The sequence below is a fragment of the Quercus robur genome, chromosome 2 (genome assembly GCF_932294415.1).
Source record: "Quercus robur chromosome 2, dhQueRobu3.1, whole genome shotgun sequence".
Taxonomy (NCBI): Eukaryota; Viridiplantae; Streptophyta; class Magnoliopsida; order Fagales; family Fagaceae; genus Quercus; species Quercus robur.
Genome location: NC_065535.1, coordinates 72,835,096 through 72,860,494, shown reverse-complemented (window position 1 = coordinate 72,860,494; position 25,399 = coordinate 72,835,096). Strand labels below are relative to the sequence as shown.

General features: G+C 37.4%; 3 protein-coding genes across 3 annotated transcripts; 1 reads left to right on the top strand and 2 right to left on the bottom strand.

Moving 5' to 3' along the window:
- The first annotated feature begins 6,841 nt into the window (after nucleotides 1-6,841).
- Nucleotides 6,842-8,901, top strand: LOC126714920 (RING-H2 finger protein ATL46). The gene has a single exon (XM_050415332.1). The coding sequence runs from the start codon at nucleotides 7,326-7,328 to the stop codon at nucleotides 8,574-8,576; it is 1,251 nt and encodes a 416-aa protein (XP_050271289.1). The 5' UTR covers nucleotides 6,842-7,325; the 3' UTR covers nucleotides 8,577-8,901.
- An 8,233-nt stretch (nucleotides 8,902-17,134) lies between these two features.
- LOC126702963 (uncharacterized) lies at nucleotides 17,135-17,596 on the bottom strand. Its single transcript, XM_050401844.1, has one exon. It carries the CDS (start codon nucleotides 17,594-17,596, stop codon nucleotides 17,135-17,137), a length of 462 nt encoding a protein of 153 aa, XP_050257801.1.
- Nucleotides 17,597-19,733: 2,137 nt separating this feature from the next.
- On the bottom strand, nucleotides 19,734-23,690 carry LOC126702956 (uncharacterized). The gene is made up of 5 exons (XM_050401831.1): nucleotides 23,394-23,690; nucleotides 21,309-23,003; nucleotides 20,247-21,212; nucleotides 19,910-20,149; nucleotides 19,734-19,838 (listed from the first exon to the last, which is right to left on the bottom strand). Exons 2-5 carry the CDS (start codon nucleotides 23,001-23,003, stop codon nucleotides 19,734-19,736), a joined length of 3,006 nt encoding a protein of 1,001 aa, XP_050257788.1. The 5' UTR covers nucleotides 23,394-23,690.
- Nucleotides 23,691-25,399: the final 1,709 nt, after the last annotated feature.

Genomic DNA, 25,399 nt, shown 5'->3' with positions numbered 1-25,399 from the left:
TTACATCTTAGCCTGAAATACACTCACCGTAGTATTAAGCAATGAAGGAACCATTCCCTTCCCAGAAACACTATGTTCTAGCGAAGCTCAAAATGGCTCGATCAGGGCAAAGATGGCGGAGACTCAAGATTTGTCCCGCCGTCCTTTTAGCCAAAATTCGAAGCAGGGACTCGTCACGTCACACTTTTGGCGTGATTGAGCCGAGGAAGCACATCATCAGTACCACCCGCTCTTTCACGAGCATATCTAACATGGCGCCAGCGTGTTAGGAGTCAGGACTGGGGCAGGGACTAAGTGCCCCTGCTTCTTCCTCTCTTCGTTCACTGGCGCCCCCCTTTGCCTCTCTCTCCTTCTCCTCCTTCCTACTCATGTCCTCCATCTTCTTCATTCATCTCCTCCATCTTCTGCTCATGTCCTCCATCTTCTTCTTCCTTTGCGTTCCTTGATGACAAGAGCTTGCTGAAGTGCTTCCATGTGTTCCAATTCTTCTTCCTTTTCCTTCATCTTTTTCTAAAGAAGGTTCTTCTCCTGATATGAGCAGTACTGAGGCAGAGATTGGAGAGACTTTGAAGGCGAGTTTAAAAGACACCTGACTGTTTACTGATCTGTATTGCGGATGCTATTGTTGCTTTAGCAATTCATTTTTTGTATAGGCTTGTTTAAGCCCTTCTTTGTACGTTGTAATAATTTTTCATATTAATAAAAGTTATTGTTATTCTACTTCGCATGTTCTGTTTATATGTTTTAATAAATTTGCAAACACTGCTCGGCACAATAGTATAGCATTTGAATCAATGACAACTAAGGCCAAAATACTTGCTAATAAAAAGATGCCACCATAACTTTAACAGAATTACTTGACATAGCAATGCCGACCAGGGAGGGACGACACTTACCTCAAAATTAGCCAAGATGAGGACTGAGCATTCGATACGGTGTAAGAAGTAACTATCCGAGGACATGTCATCCGCAAAACGAACAGTTTCCTTAGGCTATTGAATAGGGGGTCATTTTGCCATCTTTACATACTGGCCTTAACATTTTACAGTATTTGAGCCGAGGACTTTCCCGTCTGAGTAGTTGGCGTTCCCATAGGCTTGAGTCCGAGAACCATGCAAGGCCCAAGTTCTGTCCAAAACTTTTTCCAGTACTTGGTTTCCCCATAGGCTTGAGTCCGAGAACCTTGCAATGCCTTGGTTCTGTCCAAAACTTTTTCCAGTACTTGGTTTCCCCATAGGCTTGAGTCCGAGGACCATGCAATGTCTTGGTTCTGTCCAAAACTTTTTCCAGTACTTGGTTTCCCCATAGGCTTGAGTCCGAGGACCATGCAATGCCTTGGTTCTGTCCAAAACTTTTTAGAGTACTTGGTTTCTCCATAGGCTTGAGTCCGAGGACCATGCAATGCCTTGGTTCTGTCCAAAACTTTTTAAGTTCAATTTCTCCCTTTCTTCAGGTATATCACGAGGCGCCGAGCAGGAGGTTGCCCTCGGCAGCGGCTATTCCTCGGCGTGGGCCATAGTCCCTGGGCCCTTATACAGAACGGGCCTGGGCCGCGAATTCACTAGGCCCACGAATTAAGAGGTATTTATGCAGTCTTTGGCCACGCGGTACTTTTTGATGTCCCAGTGTTCGAGGTGCGCCTTTACGAGGCTCCTTTAATCTTGTGGTTGCAGTTGACGTTGGAAGTTGGGCCAGAGCCATTTTGTCTGTAGCGTTCCTTGGGACGCTGCGTGAGTTGACTGCCACCACCTTATCTTTTCAAATAAATAGGAGGGAGAGAGAGTTGCTTTATATACACACAGCTCCTTCAGTTTCCTCCCAAATCACAACTCCTATATTCAGTGCTGTCCTCCCTTAACATAACATGTTTGAGGCGAAGGTTGGGAAGAAAGAATTCTCTCCGCCACAGAAGCGCCGTGTCCTCATGAGACTCAAAATAGTAAGGTATGGGCACAGGAAGCATAAGTTCAGGGGAATACTCCATTTCGACTGAGGGGAAAGGGTGTCTCTCCCTCTTTTAGTCAAAATCCGAAGCAGGTTCTGTTCATACCAGAATTTTGGTGTGTCAGAAGAAAGATTTTCCGCCATCAGCGCCTCTGCCTTGTGGCAGGCAAATATTTAGAGAAAGCCCCTCAACTTCCAGCTCCCTGCACCTTTCCTTCAGCGGTGTGAGGCTCAAGTTGGGTTTCTTTCGCTGCCTGAGTTATGGGCACGTAAAAGCATTGAGGAAGGACAAGGTCTTGGAGTAGTAGCCAACCTCTCCTCTGATCCACTTCCTCGGCTTTGTTTTATTTTCTTGTATCTTTCCTTTTGATTATGTGGTTAGCTTTAGTAGCCAACCTCTCGTCTGTACTGCTCCTCGGCTTTATTTTATATATTTTTTCTTGTATCTTCCTTTCAATTATACAGTGAACTTTAACATAAGCTGATTCCAGCTTTTCATTGTACGCTGTACTATTTCTTTGTTTTAGTAAAAATAGAAATTTATTTACATGTTTTGAGTACTGATCTTTTGGCAACACTACTTTGTGAATGGGTGTGCTCCATGTGTGTGTTTCTTCGAGAATATTTAGAGCAAGATACCTTGAAACATAATCTAACTAACTCTAATCTACCAATACTACCAGGCATTATATCGATAATTCATAGTAAGTCAAACTTAGGAAACTAACCGGGGTAACAGTTGAAGATTCTGTGATAAGCGCGTGAATACCGTCCAAGGCTGAATCTCTAAATAATCCATCTGAGCAGTCGACTGGGAAGTAGGGAACTCCGATTGTGCTTTTGTGTACTTGGTTTCCCCATAGGCTTGAGTCCGAGGACCATGCAAGGCCTAGGTTCTGTCCAAAACTTATGTTTTTCTTTTCTTTTGCGTACTTGGTTTCCCCATAGGCTTGAGTCCGAGGACCATACAAGGCCTAGGTTCTGTCCAAAACTTATGTTTTTCTTTTCTTTTGCGTACTTGGTTTCCCCATAGGCTTGAGTCCGAGGACCATGCAAGGCCTTGGTTCTGTCCAAAACTTATGTTTTTTTTCTTTTGTGTAGGTTTCCCCATAGGCTTGAGTCCGAGGACCATGCAAGGCCTTGGTTCTGTCCAAAACTTATGTTTTTTTTTTCTTTTGTGTACTTGGTTTCCCCATAGGCTTGAGTCCGAGGACCATGCAAGGCCTTGGTTCTGTCCAAAACTTATGATTTTTCTTTTGTGTACTTGGTTTCCCCATAGGCTTGAGTCCGAGGACTATGCAAGACCTTGGTTCTGTCCAAAACTTATGATTTTTCTTTTGTGTACTTGGTTTCCCCATAGGCTTGAGTCCGAGGACCATGCAAGGCCTTGGTTCTGTCCAAAACTTATGATTTTTCTTTTGTGTACTTGGTTTCCCCATAGGCTTGAGTTCGAGGACCATGCAAGACCTTGGTTCTGTCCAAAACTTATGGCTTTTTCGCAGGTCAGCCCCTTGACCCTGACGGGGAGAGCTGATTTGGGGTCGGAAGCCCCTAGAGATGCCCGTGCCGTTGGCGCTACAGGATGTAAGCCCTGGTGCAAGTTTATATCAGAGCAACAACTTCAGGTCACCGGAGATGGGGAAAAATTCGCGAATCTTCGCTTGCTAGAGGGTTGACTCATGCGCCACCTGCGCCAACGCGCAAGCCTCCCCACAGACGGCGCCAATTGTAGGGACACGATTCTCAAACGGCCCAACAAGGACGTTGGGCTCGCACGTGAAGGATCCCTCACAATAAGATTTGTCGAGAGTGGGCTTGAAAGGCTAGCGTTTGGTCACAGGGCGTTGGGCCAGACCGGGCTTTAGGGAAACTCAGATAAGAAAAGGCTTCAGCCTGGATATCCAAGCCCTACAGCTTTGTAACTTGAGGGATTGGACTCCTCGGATCATGTCCGAGGAGCACTAATGCCTTTCTCCAGTTACCCGGCAGTGGGTTTTTCGTGGTGGTGTACATATATTATCCGGGCATTCTCATCCCTGGAGTTTTTTCCAGGAAGTGAGATGGGCCTCCCCTTTTCTAATTAGTTTACCTTTCCTTTTATACTAGCCTACGTTTGCTGTCCCTCGTCCACGTGTAGGGTCAACTTTTCCAGGACTGATATTTGTCCCGTCAATCTAATCCCAGAATTGTTGAGGATGGTTAATAAAGCCTAAAAATCAGGTTCTGTTAGGTGCAAAGTCTTATCAGTGAAGGGTATTAAGGACAACTTCCTTGAGATATTTTCTGATCTTTAGAGTTTGCCCGTATGCCACTTTCATCAATGAGACTTTGGGTCTACCGAGGACCAAGCTGTCCTCGGCTGTATCCTCGTGCCATTTTGAGCTTCTTATCTTTGAGCTTGGGCCATGGCCTTCTTCGGCTTGGGCCTGTGGACTCCCCATAAGCAAGCGGGCCGGGCCCATAAATTATTGGGCCCCACATATATATATATATATTGTATTCTTGAATTTTTAACCACTCATTATTTTTCTATAATTTTGATGATTAGACCTTAATTATCGAAATGTATGTTGAAATTAAACATGCATGTGGCATACACACACACGTAGCATGGTCTTCAATTAAAAATGTTCACATAACTTTAAATTAGAATAAAATTGGAAAATAAATAATATAGATATTTGTATTATTTTGCTTTAAAGAATGGCGAAAAATTATAGACTCAATAATTTAATTCTCTTATCCATTACTAAATTAGTTGCATTGGACAATATCTTACAAAAATATATTGAAATACATAAATATTCTGTTCAATTAGAAATCGCAAAAAGAAGGGGAAAAATAACTTATATGGTCTTTCTTTTAGCATCAATATTTCATTTAAATCAATGATGTACACAAACAGATTCCAATTTATGAGTTTTCATTTCCATTTTTATGCTAAATTTTAATACATTTTTTAAAAGCCATAAACATACCCATTTTATGAATAATGATTCTATATAGAATATGTAGAACAACCCAATAGGGTTCTTAAAATTCTAACCATTTATAGCTAAATGAATGGTTTAGATTTTACTAAAATTTCTTCTTCTTTTTAAATGGATCTAGCTCAAAGAGTGGTAGGGCATGGATGTGACTACCATTAGTTGTGCTTATTATAGCTTATGGAAGCCAACGGTTTCTAGTTCGTTTAACTAGAATCATTACACTCTCCATGACACTCACTACATGCCTATATATTGCCTTGTAATCGATGAAAGTTAGAAATCAAACTAGTAATAAAATCACCACTCTTATTTAGTGTTCACCAGCCTACCTTGATAATGACCCATGCACAATTGCACATACAGATATTAGTTAAGATGGAAGGTTGTTTTATGACAAATAGTACTCATCACAAATCATCATCATCAAAATGGAAATCATGATAACAAATTTAAATGATGAGGAAGAGAAACACATCTGCACTTTGTGGAGAGTGAACTATGAAATTAGTTCTCATTATCTTACCTAACAGCCTGTCCCTCTTCCTTCTTAACCATCTTTCTTAAACATCCAACTACTATGTAATTGTCATCCAAAGACTTTTTTCCTAATTGCCTTTAGACTCAAGACAAAGAAGCATTCACATGTTCATCCTTTAAAGTCACACCCAAATAACCCACAAATACAAGTAATATTTTAAACTAAGTCTAAGGCACTCTATGAATGGTGACAGGGTTTCATTTGAAAGCATCCAAAACTGCACTACTTACATGAAGAAAAAAAAAAAAAAAACTAATTGCACAAGACAAAACAAAACAAAAGATAGATGAAAACTAGTTAGAATTTTCCTCATTGGTCTTCTACATAATTGGAGATTTTATATTATCCCACTTTTTTTTTTTTTTTTTTTTTTTTGGGTTTCTATATTGTACTGACAAAAGAAAAGTTTGAGAATGCAAAGTAGAGGACTAATTGCATTTACTTAAACCAACTGTAACTATCAAATCATAGATAAAAATACAAATACAAATAAAAAAAAAGAGTGTTCAAAGATTTGAGTACCATGCCTCAAATATTAACAAAAGGGCACATTGCACCTCCGTAAGTATAAAACAATTGCGATATCCCCTTTTGTTTAAAACAAAAGTAGTGCCTCCTTATTCATAGTGAGGAATCTATTCATTTGTTAATATTTTTCATCAAATTAATGAAGAGCTCAATTTTTCTTATAGAAATAAATGTGTTAAAATTCACACGTCAATGATTAATACTCTTCAATAACAAACACATCATACGTATACAATGATGACCTTAACACCCTCTAATAATTAACAAATACATCACCAACACAATAATAGTTTATCAAAATTTTCCAGCTCTTAATGTTATTAACGTATAGGTCTAGACCCATTTAAAAAAAGAAAAGAATTTTCGGTCAGTTTGATTAAAAATGCTAACAGAGAATGTAGAAGTGCTAATTACAAAGGATAGGAGAGACATATTATTATGTTCTAAACTAAAGGTGTGACATTTCGGAAAAGTCCAATTTTGTTTCTTCTTTAACAAAATAAGTCAATAGTCATACTAGTTCACAATGCTCCAAGACATTTTTCATAATAATGTTGAGTTTATGTACATGATTTTCGTCACTTGAACATGTTCTAAGCCTCACATAATCAAAGTTCAACCACAATCAACTGAACTACTGCTCAGTTCACACACAGGCCAGAAGCGGTACAGATATGTTGCTTTTGAAAATGAGCCCAGTGAGGCCCACCTTGAAGCCCTTGCTTGGGAGTTGAGAATGGCTCTTTGTCGCTTTTGGTTGACCGCAGCACTCTCACGCGCTATTCATGGCACGTGGACCTTAATTTAGTGCCTCTTTTTGGCATTCCTTACATCTATACCTGGGAAACTACTGCCACTGTCTGCATTCTGGTTCTCTTTAGTTCCACCAGAAACTAGAGAGAGAAAAGAGAGGTTATAGAAGTGACCCATTTCACTTTCCTCTTCTTTGAGCTTATAGAAGTGACTTAGAATTTAAAAGCCTGTGTCTTTAGGGTTTTCTGTTGGAACAACAATGATAATGATATATATCTTCAAGAGCTTTTGAAAATACATAAATGGTGGACTCCCCAGAATCAAATTAGGTAAGTTTCAATTTTTATCATATATTATATGTCAACTGCTCTCTTATTATTGCTCAATCAGTGACTTCCCTTTCATTGAAAATCATGCATACAAAAATACAATAGAAAAGTGACTTCACAACCAATTGTTACTAACTTCTAGTGCAACTGTTTTTTTCTTCTCAAATCTGAGAACAAAAGGTGTTGTCTTTAAATGGTGTTTTGCATCAATGGAAGGAGTAAGTTCTGATTTTAGCTTTGCTTATGTGTCAAAATGAGTTGGGGTTGTGTTTGAATACAAAGAGTTTGGGGTTTTGTTACTACATGGTTTATGAGTGTACCTATATGATCTGTGGTATGTCAAACTACAAAGAGCATAAGTGGTTTTTGGAGCACACCCATATGAAGATGTCTTGGGTTCAGTATCAAATCTTGCAAAAAGATGGCTATTTGAGCTACCCTCCTTCTCCTCCTCTTCCTCCTTTGTCTTCATCACCATATACTGGTACTTTTCATAAAGAATCTGCCCCTTCTTCATCAAATGGTACTAGGATAAGTCCAGCAGTTCTTTTCATTATAGTAATTCTGGCTGTACTGTTTTTTATTTCTGGTTTACTCCACCTGCTTGTTAGATTTCTCATAAAGCACCCATCTTCCTCAGCATCTACTCAATCTAATAGATACCCAGAAATTTCTAGCTCCGATGCTCTTCAGAGACAGCTACAACAACTCTTCCATCTACATGACTCTGGTCTAGATCAAGCTTTTATAGATGCTCTTCCTGTTTTCCAGTATAAAGAGATAGTGGGTCTCAAAGAGCCATTTGATTGTGCTGTTTGTCTGTGTGAGTTTTCTGAAAAGGACAAGCTCAGATTGCTTCCCATGTGTAGCCATGCTTTCCATATCAGTTGTATAGACACTTGGCTCCTATCAAATTCAACATGTCCTCTTTGTAGAGGGGCCCTCTATACTCCTGGGTTTTCAATTGAAAACCCAATTTTCGATTATGATGATTTACGAGAAGAAGATGGGTGTACTGGTTATGGAGAAAATCGGTTAACTTCTACTCAAAAAACAGTGGAAATGGAAGAAATTGTTGTTGATAAGGGGGTTTTCCCAGTGAGGCTTGGAAAATTCAGAAAGCTAAATGTTGAGGCAGGGGAGGCTGGAGGAGAGACCAGTAGTAGTAATTTAGATGCAAGAAGATGTTATTCAATGGGCTCATATCAGTACGTGCTTGCCAATTCAGACCTACGGGTAGCCTTGTGCCATGATCCACAAGGCGGTGATATTACACTGACAAAAGAGAGAGAAAATAATGGGAATTCCTCAGTTGATGGGGATGTGGAAGGAAAAAAGATTAGTAGTGTGACTAAAGGTGAGAGCTATTCTGTGTCCAAGATTTGGCTCTGGTCAAAGAAAGGCAAATTTTCAAGTTCTTCAGATGCCCAGATGGATATACTGCCTTCCCTTAAAATGGAATTGCCATGGATGAGTAAAACACAAGGGGCATGAGGTATTTGCATCATTGTTTTCTTGCTATATAGTTCATCCATTGATATAGCTTGTTTATGCTCTTGCAATTCTTACTGAAATTTTTTTGCAATGCTAATTCACCAACTATGATGAATGGTTGTGGCTTATTATAATTGTAGGACTATCTTCTGTATTGAACCTGAAAAATACAGCTTGTTCAAGGGCTTTTGCTTATTTTAAGGAATGACAATATACGATCTTGTAGATTACCCTAAATGGGATGAGGCTGTGCTTTTCTTGTAGGGATAAACATATGATTGCATTTCTTATAATGGGAATGTCGGTATGATTATTCTTGTTTGCCTTTGCAAATCTTAATGATCTCAAGAGCTAAAAATTTGTTACCTTTCTTAGTTTTAGAAATCTAAAACATTTGCCAATTCGAGGGTTATATCATCCATGGAACATGGTTGTAGAAATGTGGGCACCAAGATTTGATGAAAACAATTATGTAAAATAGACTGAGAGAGTAATAGTATTATAAAGCTGGATTACATTACTTACAGAGGCACTATATGTTTCTCTTTAGTGGATTTCATGGATTACTTAAATCTACTTTCCTAATGCTTTTAAGAAGCTCTATTCTTTGAGCATTCTTTTTCTTTAATACAATTCTTTCTTGTACTGAAAAAAATATCATCAATTTTACCATAAAAAAAATTTTCATTTTCCATCTCAACCGTTTTGTGGACAAGTTCAAATAACATATGGTTTTCTCTCTCAATAAAGATGGATTATTCAGCAAAAAAAGTTCAAATAGCATATTGTGACACTATGTTGAAGGGGAAAAAAATCTTACAGGTTTAAAATTTTCCATCCTAGGTTCACTTTTTTCTATTCTTGAAACAAATCTATTCTTTAGCTTTTTAATGATTCTAATTAAAAGTTATCTTAGTCCACCTACATTGGTGGTTATCGGCCTATGAAGGCTCTAGATGGCTCCAAGGTTTTATTACCAATATTTTGTGTACAAGATCTATTGCTAGGGGGCCTGTGCTTTTGCTTTCTTGCCTTTTGAGGCATTGGGTTTTTTGATCTCCTTTTATATTTCAACTACTCTTTTTGGGATAATGTGAACATAATCTTTGGTATTGAGCCATTGAGTTATCTATTGGGTTGGGCAGTTGGGGCAGTGGTGGTGGGATCCATGAAAGCTGTGTGACAGAATCTTTCATTCTAGTGATATGATCATATGAGAGGCCTTTGATTCAAAAATTGGCTGTACTGCCAATGCAACTGTAGCCTGTGGGTCATACTATGCTCCTCCCATGTGGTTTTGTTGAAATTGAACTTTACATGTAATCCCTCATTTATTTTCAAAAAATGTTGATAATCAGTCATATTCATGTTCAGAAATTTTCAGTAGGTGTCCAACCAGACAGATCACAAATGATGTTGGAAAAGGAGAAAAGGAAAGGGCAAAAAAAAAAAAAAAAAAAAAAGATAAAAAAAGAAGAGAAAGTTATGCCAAAAAATAGAAACAAAAGAAGAGGGAAAAAAAAGTGGAGATATTGAACATGGATGCATGCTTTGGCAATTATAATTCCTATTTACTCACTTTCTTGTTTTATCGGTTGGTCTTATCTCAATTTCATCAACTTTGAGACCAGCTTTGAGGTGTCTTTACACTGGATTGCTATATGAAAATAAATGAAGGACAGAAAAAGAGAGTTGTACCATAAAAGATAAATAAAAGATGAGATTTTTCTTTTCTTTTGTTAAGTGAGGATATTGATGCATCGTTGGGCAATTTTAATTCCTAATAATGCTCTTTGAAATAATGTTATTCTATTTTGCTTTATATTTATTTTTGTATGTGGGAAGGTCGGTGGAATATGTAGAAACCATGTTACCAACCCAACAAAGAAGTGCCAAAAAACTGAGTCATGAGAAAATGATAAGTGTTTTTATTCAGGCTCTGATAGAAAAGTGCCAACACAAGCTCACCAACCAATAGTATTAATTTAGCGGCTCCACATTCCTGCTGTCCAAGTACTCTGAAGTGAACCACCACCCATCTCTCTCTCTCTTTCTTTTTTTTTTTTTTTTGGGAGAGAGAGAGAGAGAGAGAGGGAATATCACCTTAGATGATAAAATAGGGCACTTTTTGTCTCAAGTGGCTCAAACAATGAACTTGAGTGTCCAACCTATTGACCATAATGCATGGCCCCAGTGCTCACCAAGTGTTTTTTATTTTTTGGTAAACTCAACCAAGGTTTTTTTTTTTTTTTGAAAGTTAAACTCAACCAAGTTATTACCTATGCACAGAATCATCTGAATAAGTTGATGATGTGATGGAATTGCACTTGGGCAGATTGGGTTAAGTTGAAGGCCAGCCAAGCCCAGCTGTGGAGAGTGATGCATTTGCCCCTTTCTGTAGGACATGATATGTAAAATAACTATGTATAGTAATTCCATGTGTTCTAGTGTATTGGAGCATTGGATGCGACACAGACACGATAATATTAAAAAATAGTCATGTGTTGCTCTCATGATTTGTTTAGTGTACTGAAGCATCAAATGGAAGCTTTGCTCTTCCCAATTAGTTAGTTTGGGGATATAGATTAGAATGAAACTATATATGCAATTAGTACCCAAAGAAAACTGATACTTGTCGGCCAAAATGGTTAGGACTCTAATTCTCCAAAGCAAAAAAAAAAAAAAAAAAAAAAAAAAAAAAATTCAAACTGAAATAGGAAGACAAACCTTGTACGATAATGCCCCAATATCACAAGATCAGTACTGAAAATAGACTTAAGTGACCAAACATGCTCTCTAAAAAGAAAAGACAAATGATGGAATTAAGGAAATGGAAGAGTGGTGATGAGAAGGCCTGCTTTTAAAAGGTGAAAATGAGAGAAAATGATGAGAAACAAGAAAGATAGAAGATAGAACAGACCCAGAAGCAATGTATACATATCCAAAACCACATGATTATGGTTGTGAGCACAAAAAGAGGCCTTTCGATATAAAAGTTGGGTTGAAATTTGCACAACGAAAGGAGCAGTTTTCCAATAGTTGGTAACATGCCTTTGTCAAGACCACTCAAAACTAGAGAAGGAAATAACGTGAGAATTGGGACCTCCATCTCTATTCGGAAGTCAAAATTACTATACACGTTTGTGGGATGAATGAGATTGCTTTCATGGGCTAAGATTTCTCATTAACTTTGTTCCTTTCGGTGGAAGATTTTGATACTGATAGCATAAATTCATGGAAGTATCCTATCACATCAATGAGATAAATACACACGGAGCCCTAAAGTTCCAGTGGTCTTGAATATAGTTTAAGATATAGTTTAAGATATAAAATGATAAATGGAAAAAGTTTAACTACAAAATTAATTATAACCTAAATCTATAACTTTACTTAATATCTTTTTATTGAATTTGGATTACATTTTCTTCTTATATCCTTCATATTTGCAAAACTTCTAAAAAATTAAAGATCAATAACTATGTCATCAATAAATGATTTAAATTATAATTTTTTATAGTTTAAAATTATACATAAAATATAATCTTTTAGATCTTATAGTAAATAATATCCGATTGACACAAAATTTGACATGTGTATTAAGAGAGTAAAGAACATGTAATCTAACGATTAGATTTTCAAAATATATAGTAATGTTAATGATATTGAGTAAGGTTGCCTTAAATTACAACTAATTTTGTCGTTAAACTTTATCCATGGTAAATTTAAGTCAGTTTTTTATATATAAGAAAATAGAAATAAAATTAACTAAGTAGTATTTATTTAATTGTCTATATTATAATTAAAAACCATTCTTCTCACCATTGTGAAATTTAAAAAAAAAAAAAAAATTTATATTTAGGTTTTTCATAACATTGCTTTTTTAACTAATAATAGGTAATCCGTAATCCACTTAATCATCTTGTGACATAATCGATTTTAATTAGGATTTAACCAATTTGATTATGATAAATTTCTTTATGTAAAATGGATTGTAACAAGTATTTTGAGTAAAATTTATGAAAGCAATGCACGCATTTGGCAACCGAAAAAGAAAGTCTTAATCATGAATTGTTATATGACATATTTGAACATTTTAAAGATAAATTTCATTGCTATCTTTCTGTCTAACTATTTTTAATAATTTTTTTTTATACATTTGTGAAATTTTCATTTTTTTTTCTCATATCCAAATTGATATTATATAGTTGATATTTATAATTAAAAATATTTACAAATAAAATAGTCACTATTTACAATATAAAATTGTAATATGACAAGAACAAAATAAATTTTAAGGCATTTATATATATATAGGCAAATGATCTGAAGACATTTTTAAGTCCATGGGCTTGTTTGAGGATGATTAAAAACCCATTCATATGTTAACCCAAATTTGACACATGGGCTAAGACCAAGGAAGGGAGACATCAAGACCACTCAAAACCAGGCTAAACTTAGAAAAAGAGGTCCGAGGAAAGGGGGCTAATAGGCCTGTTGACTGAAGAGCCCGAGGAGCGATTGCACCTCGGAAGAACCTTACTTAGCTCCCTGCACCAAAGACTGAAGCACCATGGAAGAGGTCAAAGTCATGCAAGTAACGGAAAAGGGAAATATCTGGGAATGTGGTTATCACCTCCACATTCAATACTCTGCACTAACTGAACTAACCATATTTATGAGGAAAAGACATCTAATTAGTGACTCAACAACTCACAACTCTCTTTACCACCTCTAGGGGATCCTGATGGGTCAAGCATTCGAATTATCCCCCTGAGACGTACAGATGGAAGGTTAAGATGCAATGAGAAGGGCTATATAAGGAAAGGGACCCCTTTAGAAAAAAGGGAGGAACATTCTAAAAACGAAGATAGAGCAAATTAAAATTTAAAAGAATCAGCATTAACTATTAATGAACAATCCCTCTTCAGACTTGCTCGAGGAAGAATTTACATTGAATTTGTGTCTCTTTCGTTCATATTAACTGCGTTAGTCTTGTTATCCTTAAGCCTGTAATTACTTAGCATTGCAATTGACTTGAAGAACCCGTTCTCTTACAAATCTATTATATTGGGCTTAAAGTACTCGGTTCCACTGTTCTAAATGGGTTTGGGCCACTTTCCTATCCTTACAATATATATATATATATATATATAATTCAATCTAGGGATATTATTGCCACATAATAACTTATTAATATAATCCACTGCATGGAAGATTAGTTCGAAAAAAATAAAGTCTCAAGTTGTTCGAAAAAATTGATAATTAATGATGATTTAGCATACTCACAATTTATTATGATTTTTTGAAATAATTTAGGGTATTAATTGGATTGGATTTTTATTAACTCAATATTTAGGCGTCTTCTTAGTGGTGGGGGAAAAGAGGGTATTATCCACATTCTTTTTTTTTCAATATGTCATAGAATACAAAAATTTAGAATTTTTTTCACAAAGATTGAGGTAGCATGTTATAATTAGCACTAAACAAAATGGTGTGAGTAGTGAACTCATGTAATAGTAATTTTAGTCTAACCACAGTGAGTCCTACTCCCCAATGGGGAGTCACCTTGTAGTTATTTGAAGCAATACATATACACAAAAATGTTAAATACTAAAATAATAAACTCAAACGAGCAATAATTGCCTAGTAGCCAGTTTTGTCAATTATAGATAGAGTAATGCTACAGACACAAATTATTTTACAACATTTTTATAAACTGCTGATGTGATTTTAGTATTTTCCAAATAGCTATTGCAAGTAAAAATGTGATGTTAGTGATAGGCTCATATTAGAATTAGTAATAATTTGTCACATCAGTAGTTTATAAAAATGTTGTAAAGTAGTTTGTGATTATAACATTATTCTTAAAGATAATACGAGATAAAAACTAAACAGTAATAATAAACTCAAAAGAGCAATAATTGCCAACATGCTGGTTCTAGTTTCCTAGGCAAAAGATCAGAAGCTCAACTTTGTCTTTTTTAATGGTGATTCCAAGTCAGTTATTGATGCACTAAACACCTCCTCTCCACCAGCTCTCACTCTTGAGAACTTCATGCTGAATTTGTTTTTATATAGAGATTTCATTTTTGTTAGAAGCCATGTAAACTTTTTAGCACACAATATTGCCCATTGGCGAGCTTTTTTATGTGGGATATGAGTCCTTTGCTCACCATCTCCTCTCTGGGTAGGCCATTTCAACTAAAAGGTAGATAAGGGCTCTTGAAATATTAGTTGAACTTGCATCCATTGTTATTGCTCAAGTAGAGACCACCAAACCCATTGTTCTATAAATTAATATACTGAAGCTCAAGTTGTGAAATTCTTATATTGTAAAAGATTAAAGGTGATGAAGCCAGCTATTTCAAAAGATTTCGGGCCCCCCTATAACATTGGAAACTAAGGAGAAAGTCCAACAAATCGACTAGTGATCAGAAAGAACTCCATTGAAAACCAAAGCAGGATTTGATTTGCTCCAAGATCCCAAATGAATATTCTTTTTGTTTCTCCACAATGAGTACAAGAGAATGTATGATTGTTGGGGTTAGATATGATCTATCAAGATAAAGCTGGCAAAGAGTGGCACTTGATTTTTATTTTTATTTTTTTTCCTTTTCTGTGGACTTGATATGCTTCCCATTATCTTTTAAGTTATCTACCATTTTAGAATCTATTTATAACATTGATGAAATAATATAATGCAATTCATTCATTTCATAAAAAAGAAATAGGAATTTAAGAATTCCACGAGAGGATTATTCTAATAAGAGTATAAAGGATCATAATCCAACCGTATCATTTGTTGTCATTAAACAAATCAATTGACACTATATATTTTATAACAGTTGTTCCTCACTTTTATCAGCTCGTGTGAATAAGGTGAAATAGTTCTTTCATTTCATATGAAACTTCAATTCTTATGTCACAACTCAATGTCACAACTCACAAGTATGGGATAGGAAGGGGAAAAAAGGATATTGAAGATCCTTAGTATGTTTTTTTTCTTCTTTCTTCTTCTTGTTCTTCTTTTCTCTAACTTAAAAAGACTAAAAAAGAGATTAGTTGAAGTCCACTAAACATAATTTCAAACTTCATGGAAATTAACTTCATATCTAGAATACATGGGCTATATTCATGGCCGAAAGCATGCTGCATCCAGTCCAACATTACTGATTGGTACACATTCCCAATATTTTAGCCTTATCTTCGTCCATGTGCTCTACATTTTATGTTCACATTCCCAAGGATTTATGTACATATTTTTTAAATCTTGCTTTTTCTCAAAATTTTAAAGTATAAGAATATTTTAACATATTTTCAACAAAAAAATAGATAAGCTGTTTCCAAACGAATAAATACAACTTTGCTCTTTCTTATACATAGTGAGATAAGAAAAATAGCCATAAAAACACTTGATAGTTGATACCTAGATATGTCACTTTAGTGAGTTCTAACTTAAGCATTAACGTAGGCTTGGCTGTCACCACAATGATGTCAATCTGAATTCTTATGTTCTATCTTGTAAGTCTTCCAAAGCCTAGATGGGATATATGATCACTAATTTGAGACATCATCAAAATTCATCTTGAAAACTAATACCCTACTATTTGCACTGAAGTAGCCAGACGCATAATAAGGACATACATACTATCCCGTAAATTTTTTCCCCCTTCAAACAACCACATTGTGACACAATCTGTTTTCTAGAGCACAAGAAGTTTAATGATATAAAAAAATTTCATAACTATGTAGTGAGAACATTGCAATTCATGTATAATAAAAGTAGTAATAACAAAGAACTCATGTGAAAACGATACTACACTAATCACAACTTATTGATTCAACAAATTATTAAAAAAAGTTGTGAAGATTTTTGCTCTTCCCTGGAACTCATCTACCATAATCGTTAATCAAAACATCACTGGTAGTTTGGTACCAGAAGAGAATAATAATGCCAGAACACCAACTAACATAACATGGCTTTGAATTTCAACCTCTTCTCCCTCCTATAATAAACAGTTTTAGGGGAAAATAGTGTCATCTACTTCACAAAACTCCAAAGGGTTCGTTGGCAATAGAAGAGGTGGGGATTGTTCCCAATACTTTACAACAAGAAATTCAGAAGCAACATAATATAATTGAAATAATAAATTACTATATGATTAAAGTGTCCAAAATCAATTGGCTCAAATAATCTCTATTGTAATTTTGTTTCTAGTAACAAACAAAAAAAAAAACAACACAAAACCAAACACAGGTACATTTGGACAATTCATCGTCACAATCCTACATTTACAATCAAAAGTACAACGCACATCCTTCTTTTCTTACCAATTTCACTGAAGGGTAAACTGAAAAATTATTAACTTTCATAAAACATAATATCCCGCCACGTGCCGCCGACACCACCATCCAATTACTATAAACAAAGAAGTCAACCAACCGCCACGATTTTCTCGTACACCACACCCCAAAATCGGCGCCGCACCCTGCGCACGTTATCCCACACGGCGCGCCGAAAAAAACTGAAACGAAATTTAAGCATCGTCACGTGCGTGTCACTTGAATACCGGCGCGTCTTTTCCGAAATCCATAGACGATTTAGCGGAGGCCGGAATGGAAGCGAAACGGCACGAGAAATCGCGGCCCAAGTAATCCTCATCCAAATGACCGTTCTGCCCCGGACCCTCGTCGAAATTCAGCGCGTAACTCAAGGGGTCGTATTGGAATTTCGTCCTGTTGAACCGGTTCTTGTTGAACCGGCGAATGAAGGTCTTCCACTTCGGGCCGGCGACGATCTCGGACCACTCCCGGAAGTTTCTCCAACTCCGGACCCACCACTTGTCGTCGTCGTTCATCTCCGCCGTCCGTATGCGCTCCCACCACGACGATCCGACGGCGGAGGAGGCTCGCTCTGATCGTCCCACGCACGGAATCCATGAACAGCAGCCTCTTTTGGCGAAGAATGACTCGTTCATTTCGTCGGTTTCTGCAGGCGAGGCTCGCTCTGCCGACGACATTTTCCAATACGCGCACAAAAATTAGGGCTGTTTGTTTTTGCAGAAACGGAGAGGAAGAGAGAGAAAGAGTTTCAGTTTCTGCAAACTGAGACCTAATTCTCTCTCTCTCTCTCTCTCTCTGAGAATCTGTCTCTCGCTCTGTGTGTGTCTGTGTCTTCTCTCTGGCTATAAGAAGGCGTAACCGAAACATTCGCTGGAAATTGCAGTTACCATTACTGGCAAATGCCGGTTTGCTAGGTGCCTACCCAATATGTCATTATTGTTAATTTATTACTAGTTTTTTTTTTTCCCTGTTTTGGGTTAGTCTCTAAAACAATTTTGGTAACACAAAATAACAAATAAATAAGGTAAAAATGTAAAACTGATTTTTTTATTTTATTTTATATTTTATATTTATTATTATTATCCCTTATTAGGGATAATTACACATAACCCACCTGTGGTTTGAGCGAAAATCACTTTACCTACCCGTGGTTTGAAAAGTATCACTTAACCTACCTGAGGTATGTTTCCGTCACTCTCCGTAACCCACCTCGGTCTCTGCCGTTACAAAAACACCTTGTAACCCCAAAACAGAACATAACGCGAATCAAAACCCCCAAAACTCAAACACGTTTCGAGAGAGACACCCAAGGTGCAATCAGGCTTGTTCTTCGCGGTTTGGAGCGTGTGGAGAGGGAGAAAGCACTTCTTTTGCATCATCGAACCTAGGCAAGGTATGTGTGATGTTTTTTCATCTGCATTTGGCTCTGTTCCTGATTTAGGGTTTCAGATTTTGTTCAAGTGTGAACTTACTGTGTGAAAGTCTAAATCCAGGAATCGTGGTATGTTGAGATGTCTTCATCAAGTGGTAATTTCTCGGGTTCATGTGGACATATGTGCAATGAGCAGACTTGTGTTTTGAGAACAAGTTTGAGTTTGCACAATTTTGGGAGGAGGTTCTTGGGTTGTAGCCGTTATAAGGTTGGTCCTAAGTGTCCTTTCTTTGTTTGGATTGATAACCCAACCTGTCCTCGTGGGAATGAAGCTGCACCTTTGGCTCTAGAGAAGATGTCTAGGCTTCAGACTGCTCTCCAACTTGCAAATGAGAGGGAAAGGACAGCTCTGGAAACGGCAGAAGAAGCTAGGCAAATGGCAGAAAAGGCTCTTGAAGAGGAAGCCAAAGCCAAGGAGAGGGAGAGAAAGGCTCGAGCTGTCTGTGCAAAAGCTAAGGAAAAAGCCATTCTTGCTGAAGAGAAGCAAAGAATGTGGAAGTCTGCATGCATTTTGTCATGGATCTTTTTTGTTATTGTTATGTTGTTGTGTTTTGGCTCAATTGAGTTCTCTGGAGTGAAGAGACCTAGATTGTTGCCCCTGAAATAGTTACTTGGTTAGTAGAGATAGTTATGGCAATGGTGTTAATGAATTTGTATTGTAATAGCACTAGCCTACTGATGTAATGTTTTGATGTGTCAATGAATGAAGAATTGGTCAATTCTGAGTATTTTGTGCATATCCTAACAACCATTCAATGGAAGAAGTAATGGTCAATTATCAATTTGGCTGTGCATACCATAACAACCATTCCACAATAAAAACTTTCATACACTGTATTAGAAAAGTATACTTGGACATAATTTGTAGTAGCAATAAATAAACTTCCATATAATTTGGCTGTGCATACCATAACAACCATTCCACAATAAAAACTTCCCATACACTCTATTAGAAAAATATACTTGGACACAATTTGTAGTAGCAATAAATAAACTTTCATATAATTTGGTTGTGCATACCATTCCACAATAAAAATAATATACTTGGACACAATTTGTAGTAGCAATAAATAAACTTCCATATAATCTAGTTTGGACAAATATTGTTCCATACAAACTGTAATATCACAACTTCCATATTGTACCTTAATTACAAAAAAGCACATTCCAAGGCCAGCAGTGATTGTTTTTTACACTAATTAGTAATTACAAAAAAGCACATTCCAAGGCCAGCAGTGACTGTTTTTTACACTAATTGATAATTACAAAAGGCCAACAGTGGTCTTCACAAAAAAAAAAAAACCAAAAAGGCCCACATGTTCCCACTAGGTTTACTTCCAATGCTGGCATGCGTACCCACTAGCTTCATTCATTTCTTGCCTTTACTCTTTCCTCTTTCCACCCACTGGATTCATTTTTGGTGGCCTTTGTGCAGCAAGCTGTCCTCTAGTCCTCACACCACCAGTGCTCTCACTTGCATGTGAAGGCTACAAAATAAAAAATAGATCCACTTGTTAAAAAATATCCCAAGTTACACAACCATCCAGGACTAAGTTACTTGTGAAGATCTTGGTAAGGTATCCCAGGTCTCCCTAGGTGTGTGAAACTCTGGTTGCGAGGAAGAGAACCATCCTGCTCTCTTGTGAGATGGCCTAGGTTGATTTCCTTGCTGTGAGGATGAAGGCTGAGTGGCAGACATCATGTTGTAGGTCTGTGTAGGCTGCTGGGATGGTGGCTGAGGTGCAGGCTGAGGTGCAGGCTGAGGTGCAGATCTAGGTGCAGGCACCCCTTTCCTTGCCTGCAACAAAACCCAGTTTCAATACAGTGTCTATTGTAAGTTTAAAAACAAGTTTTTTTTTTTTTTGTTTTTTGCCATTTAAATCCTAATTACTTACAGCTTTTTCTCTTTGAAGTCTCTGTCTCCTCTGCCATGGTGTCTCCCCAGTGATGCCAGCCTTGCACCCTCTTGAGTTATGCCCTTCCTTTTTGCATTTCCCACATCTTACAGGTCTATTCTGTCTACTTGCTTTGTAAGGGTTCCTAGGCTCATCAGAAGCCCTCTTTCTTTGCTTGGGTGGTCTGCCTGGTGGTTTGTATATGTGAGGTGCCAGGGGAGCAGGCTGTCCAGTCTCAGCCCATTCTGACTGGCCAGGCATGGGAGGAAGTACCTCCTTGTATATCTCCATGTAAGTTTCTTTGAAGTAGCATGGGTGGGTATAGTCTTCTGGTGTCTCAATTTTTGTATAAATGGCTGTTATGGCATGTTTGCAGGGAATGCCATTTAAATCCCAAGACCTACAGCTACATGTCTTCTTCACCAAATCAACTACATGCCTCTCATACTGACTGCCTACCTCATAAAGGAAACTACCAGCTGGGGTAGCACTAAATGCCTTACTTTCAACCTTCAATTTCTCCAACCTATCTTGTATGCTTGGACACAACTTTCCAGCATACTTCTGTATCCCTTCCCTTTTTGTGTAAAGCCTAGTCATAAGTCTAACCCTAATCCACTCCAACATTGCCAAGATAGGCTTGTCCCTAGACTTCAATATCATTGCATTAAAAGACTCACTCAAATTATTTACCAAACAATCTGTTAAGGCCCTATGAGTGAAGTGTGACCTTGTCCACTGTGCAGGTGCAATGTTTGCAAGATACTCATATGCCTTTTCATCCAAATCCCTTATGTACTGCATGCATCTCTCAAACTCCCTTACTGTTGTGGCAGCAGCACACCTCCACAATGCATCCTTCAGCTCCAATCCCTTGTGATCAACTTTGAAATTGTTGTAGATGTGTTTCACACAGTATCTATGCTCCACGGTAGGGAATAGTGTCTCTATTGCAGGTATAAGCCCCTGTAAATAAGCAAGCAAACAAACAAACAAAACAAGTTAGTTCAGCAAACAAAGTCAACTATTCAAGTGTAACTGAACAAAACAAAACTTGCATACCTTTTGCCTATCAGAAATGAAGACCAACTGAAGCTCCTCTGGCCTCCCTATATCATCAGCAAAAATTTCCAAAAACCATATCCAAGACTCCCTGGTTTCTTGTTCCACAACAGCCATGGCTACTGGAAAAATGTTGTCATTTGCATCCTTGGCAGTGGCAGATAAGATTTGCCCACCAAATCTGTGCTTTATGTGACAACCATCTAAACCTATAAATGGCCTGCATCCACCTAAAAATCCTACCTTCTGAGCATTGAACCTAACATACATCCTTTTAAATTTTGGCTGGGAAGTCTCCTCAGCCATTTCTGTCTGCAATATAACCCTACTCCCCTTGTCTACAGTGGTTATCATTTGTGCATAGTCCCTAAGGACACCATATTGCAGTTGCTCATCTCCATTTATCAAATCCTTTGCCTTTCTCTTTGACCTATACACTTGGTTTACACTTAGGTCAACAGATAAATTTTGCATCACATGGTTGTGTACACCACTCACCTCCCAATTTGGATTTTTGCTAAAATCCTCAATGAACCTCTTAGTAACATAAGCTGATGTTGCTTGGCTGTTTTTGAAAGACTTGGGACAAGTACAGTCATCAGTCAAGGTCTTAATTTGAAATGTTAGCTCTCCACTTATTTGAGATGCATAACATCTCCACCCACACCCATTCTTGCAGTGAACTGATATCTTGGTCTTCTCATTAAGCTTGAATTTGATGTCAACAGGTTTTTTGATTGCATACTCCCTCAAAGCAGCTCTGAACACCTTTGCATTAGGGAACTTCATCTCCTTCTTCAGTACAACATTTCTCATGTCACTCTTAGCATTAAACTCCACTTGCTCAGGTTCCTGCTCATCATCAGACCCATCCATGCTTACCAGGTCATCCTCAAGGGCTGGCTCAGCCCACTCAGGGTCTGTGTGGGGTGCATTGCTTGATTCTGGGGCTGTGTGGGGTGCATTGCTTGATTCTGGGTTTGTATTGGGAGCAGAACCTTGTGGAGCTGATTTTTGAGCAGCAAATACATCATCACCAAAGCCATCCCCCTCTAGGCCTTCATTTAGCCAATCATCATCATCATCATCATCTCCTTCAACATTCTGTTCTTCATCTCTTGCATCAATGTCAACATCCTCAACATCTTCTTCATCATCACTCTCATCATCATTCTCATCATCTTCATCATCATCACTATCCAATTCTATTTCAACCCTTGCTGCATCACCACTTACATCACCACCTGCATGACCACCTACACCATCTGCCACTCCCCCTGCATCACCACCTACACCACCTGCCACTCCCCCTGCATCACCACCTACGCCACCATCTGCCACTCCCCCTGCATCAGGATACTCAACTGCCAATGGCTCCACATCTATGTCAGTATAGATTATGATTTTTTCAGCATACCATGCCTTATGAAGGTTAGTCATGTTTACAACATCTGTATCTGTTTCTATGTCTCTTAAATCATGCTGTAGATCACCATCAGGAATTAAATACTTATATCTACTGTGTTCCTTAGGAGCACCAACTAGATGGCATAAATCCCTAATTTCAAAGTAACTCAACTTGTCAGGGTCAATCTCTGTCAGTAAACGTACAGACCCACCCACATATTGTATGGTTGGCTCCTCCACAAAACATCCCCCAACATGAATTTCAAGGTCAAATGTGACATCATCCATCTGCAATTAAAATAAGTCTCAATGTTTACACACACTGACATGCAGAAAGTGAGAAGAAGCCAAAAGAGACAACAAGGCAACAAATTGACAACAACACACGGACAAAGGACCACATAAAGCACATGCAAAACCAGACTCCCAACAAATTCATAGGGACCACACTACCCACACTTCACAAACAAGTGCAATCATTGACAAAATGCATTATAGAAACAACAATAGCAAAATGCATATTCTAAGCGATTCTACACATAAATCGCAAAATGCTAATTTAACATACAAAAAAAATTTTATTGTGCAGATGAACAGCAAAACCTAACTACGTGGGTGGGTCACCATAAAAAAATGACATCAAGAAGCCAAATGCAGATGAAAAAACATCACACATACCTTGCCCAGGTTCGATGATGCAAAAGAAGTGCTTTCTCCCTCTCCACACGCTCCAAACCGCGAAGAACAAGCCTGATTGCACCTTGGGTGTCTCTCTCGAAAAGTGTTTGAGTTTTGGGGGTTTTGATTCGCGTTATGTTCTGTTTTGGGGTTACAAGGTGTTTTTGTAACGGCAGAGACCGAGGTGGGTTACGGAGAGTGACGGAAACATACCTCAGGTGGGTTAAGTGATACTTTTCAAACCACGGGTAGGCAAAGTGATTTTCGCTCAAACCACAGGTGGGTTATGTGTAATTATCCCTTATTATTATTATTAATTTTTTCATTTCAGGCTTTTAGTTTTTAGTTTTGTCAATTTAGTCTTCTATTTTTTAATTTTTGTTAATATAGGATTCCGTTAAAATCTAATTATAGGTTGCCATTAATGTTACTGAAACGATGCCGTTTTCTTTTTTTTTTTTATTTTTTTTATTTTTTATTTTTTTATATTTTTTTTAATTTTGGAATTAAAAGGAAAAAAGAAAAATCTGAAAAAAAAAAAAAAAAACAACAACAACAAGAATCTGCTGGCGAAGTCGTAACTATTACAGACCTGTCGCCGGCTCCGATGCACGGGCCACAGCTTCGGGTTGCTTACCAAGGTGTTCCCGGCACGTACTCTGAAACTATGACCTCTTACTCCGCCATTGCCTTCACATAGTCGGTGAGGTCCAATTACCCGTACACCACTACCTCTTGGCTTTACCAGGGGTTCGAAAAGAGTACTTGACTTGAGTCATCTCACACCCACAAGCCTTAGCTCAATGCGAACTCACCCTCACGAAACTCGACCTCAACGTTGCACGTAAGGAAGTCAACGACACGGCGGGATGAACATACTTGTCGATGGAATCTAGGACGACTCGAGGAACGTGACCCGGTTCATCATGTTGGCCCGAAAGCCCATAATACCTCACACCGACCGCCCATTCAAGATGAGTAATGTGTTCGCGCATGACAAGGGGACCTCGGTCCTATTTAAGGTCCTGTCGGCGTTCGTGTTCAGGAACATCAGCCTGACGAAGACCAAGTCGAGGCCATAGATCACACACCTCAATTCCGAAATAAAAAAAAAAAAGGGGGAAAAACTCAGTGACATTAACGGCAGCATAACTGGGATTTAACGGAATCTTGCATTGACAAAAATTGAAAGATAGAATACTGAATTGACAAAATTGAAAGTTAGAGGACTGAAATGAAAAAGAGTAAAAGTTAGAGGGTCAGTTTTGCATTTTTACCAATAAATAAATATAATTTACACCTAAAATATTTGGTGAATTATAATTTTCAATCTTTTTTTAAATCCACTAAAAGGGTATGAGAAACATACCGTAAGTTAAACCTCTTAAAACGATGCCACTTCACATTATAAAAGAAAAGAGTTTGAGAAGGTATATAAGCACAACAAAATCTCACAACATTTCTATAACATTTGAGTTATCGTGGGTCTTGAGATAATCTTATTTTATTTTATGTTAACCTATAATGAATTGACAACTCAGTTTATTGTGATATTTTGTTATGTAAAAAAAAAAAAAAAAACTAAACTCAAAGTTAACATTGTTTTGGCAATGGATAGAACTTGGAAGGACTTAAAAAAAGCAAAGTTATCAAAGTTTAATGATTAAAGTGATAATATTTAAATTTAATGCCTAAAATAACAATTCACCAAATTTATATGGTATAAATTGTATTCTTTATTTTTAAATTTGAGAAATAGAATGGAATGGAAGATAAAATAAACATATATAGCTTAAATTAAAATCTGTGATTTATATGGTACTTACTTAATAATAATATAAAAAAAAATACTTAATAATAATATCAAATAATTTGATAGGAATCCAGATCTAGTTAACTAAAACAAGAAAACAAAAAGAAATATCTGAATTGTTGTGCTGTGCATGTTTAATTTCTTTCTTTGAAATATAGTGTGTTAGAGCATCCACAGCAGTGGAGCTAAAAAT

Bases quoted from the DNA above. Each gene is read 5' to 3' on its own strand.
- LOC126714920 (XM_050415332.1), top strand. From the start codon at position 7,326: ATGTGTCAAAATGAGTTGGGGTTGTGTTTGAATACAAAGAGTTTGGGG.
- LOC126702963 (XM_050401844.1), bottom strand. From the start codon at position 17,596: ATGTCGTCGGCAGAGCGAGCCTCGCCTGCAGAAACCGACGAAATGAAC.
- LOC126702956 (XM_050401831.1), bottom strand. From the start codon at position 23,003: ATGGATGATGTCACATTTGACCTTGAAATTCATGTTGGGGGATGTTTT. The intron at 21,213-21,308 runs GTATGCAAGTTT...GCTTATTTACAG, and splicing joins TCATTTCTGATAGGCAAAAG to GGGCTTATACCTGCAATAGA. The intron at 20,150-20,246 runs GTAAGTAATTAG...GTTTTGTTGCAG, and splicing joins GACTTCAAAGAGAAAAAGCT to GCAAGGAAAGGGGTGCCTGC.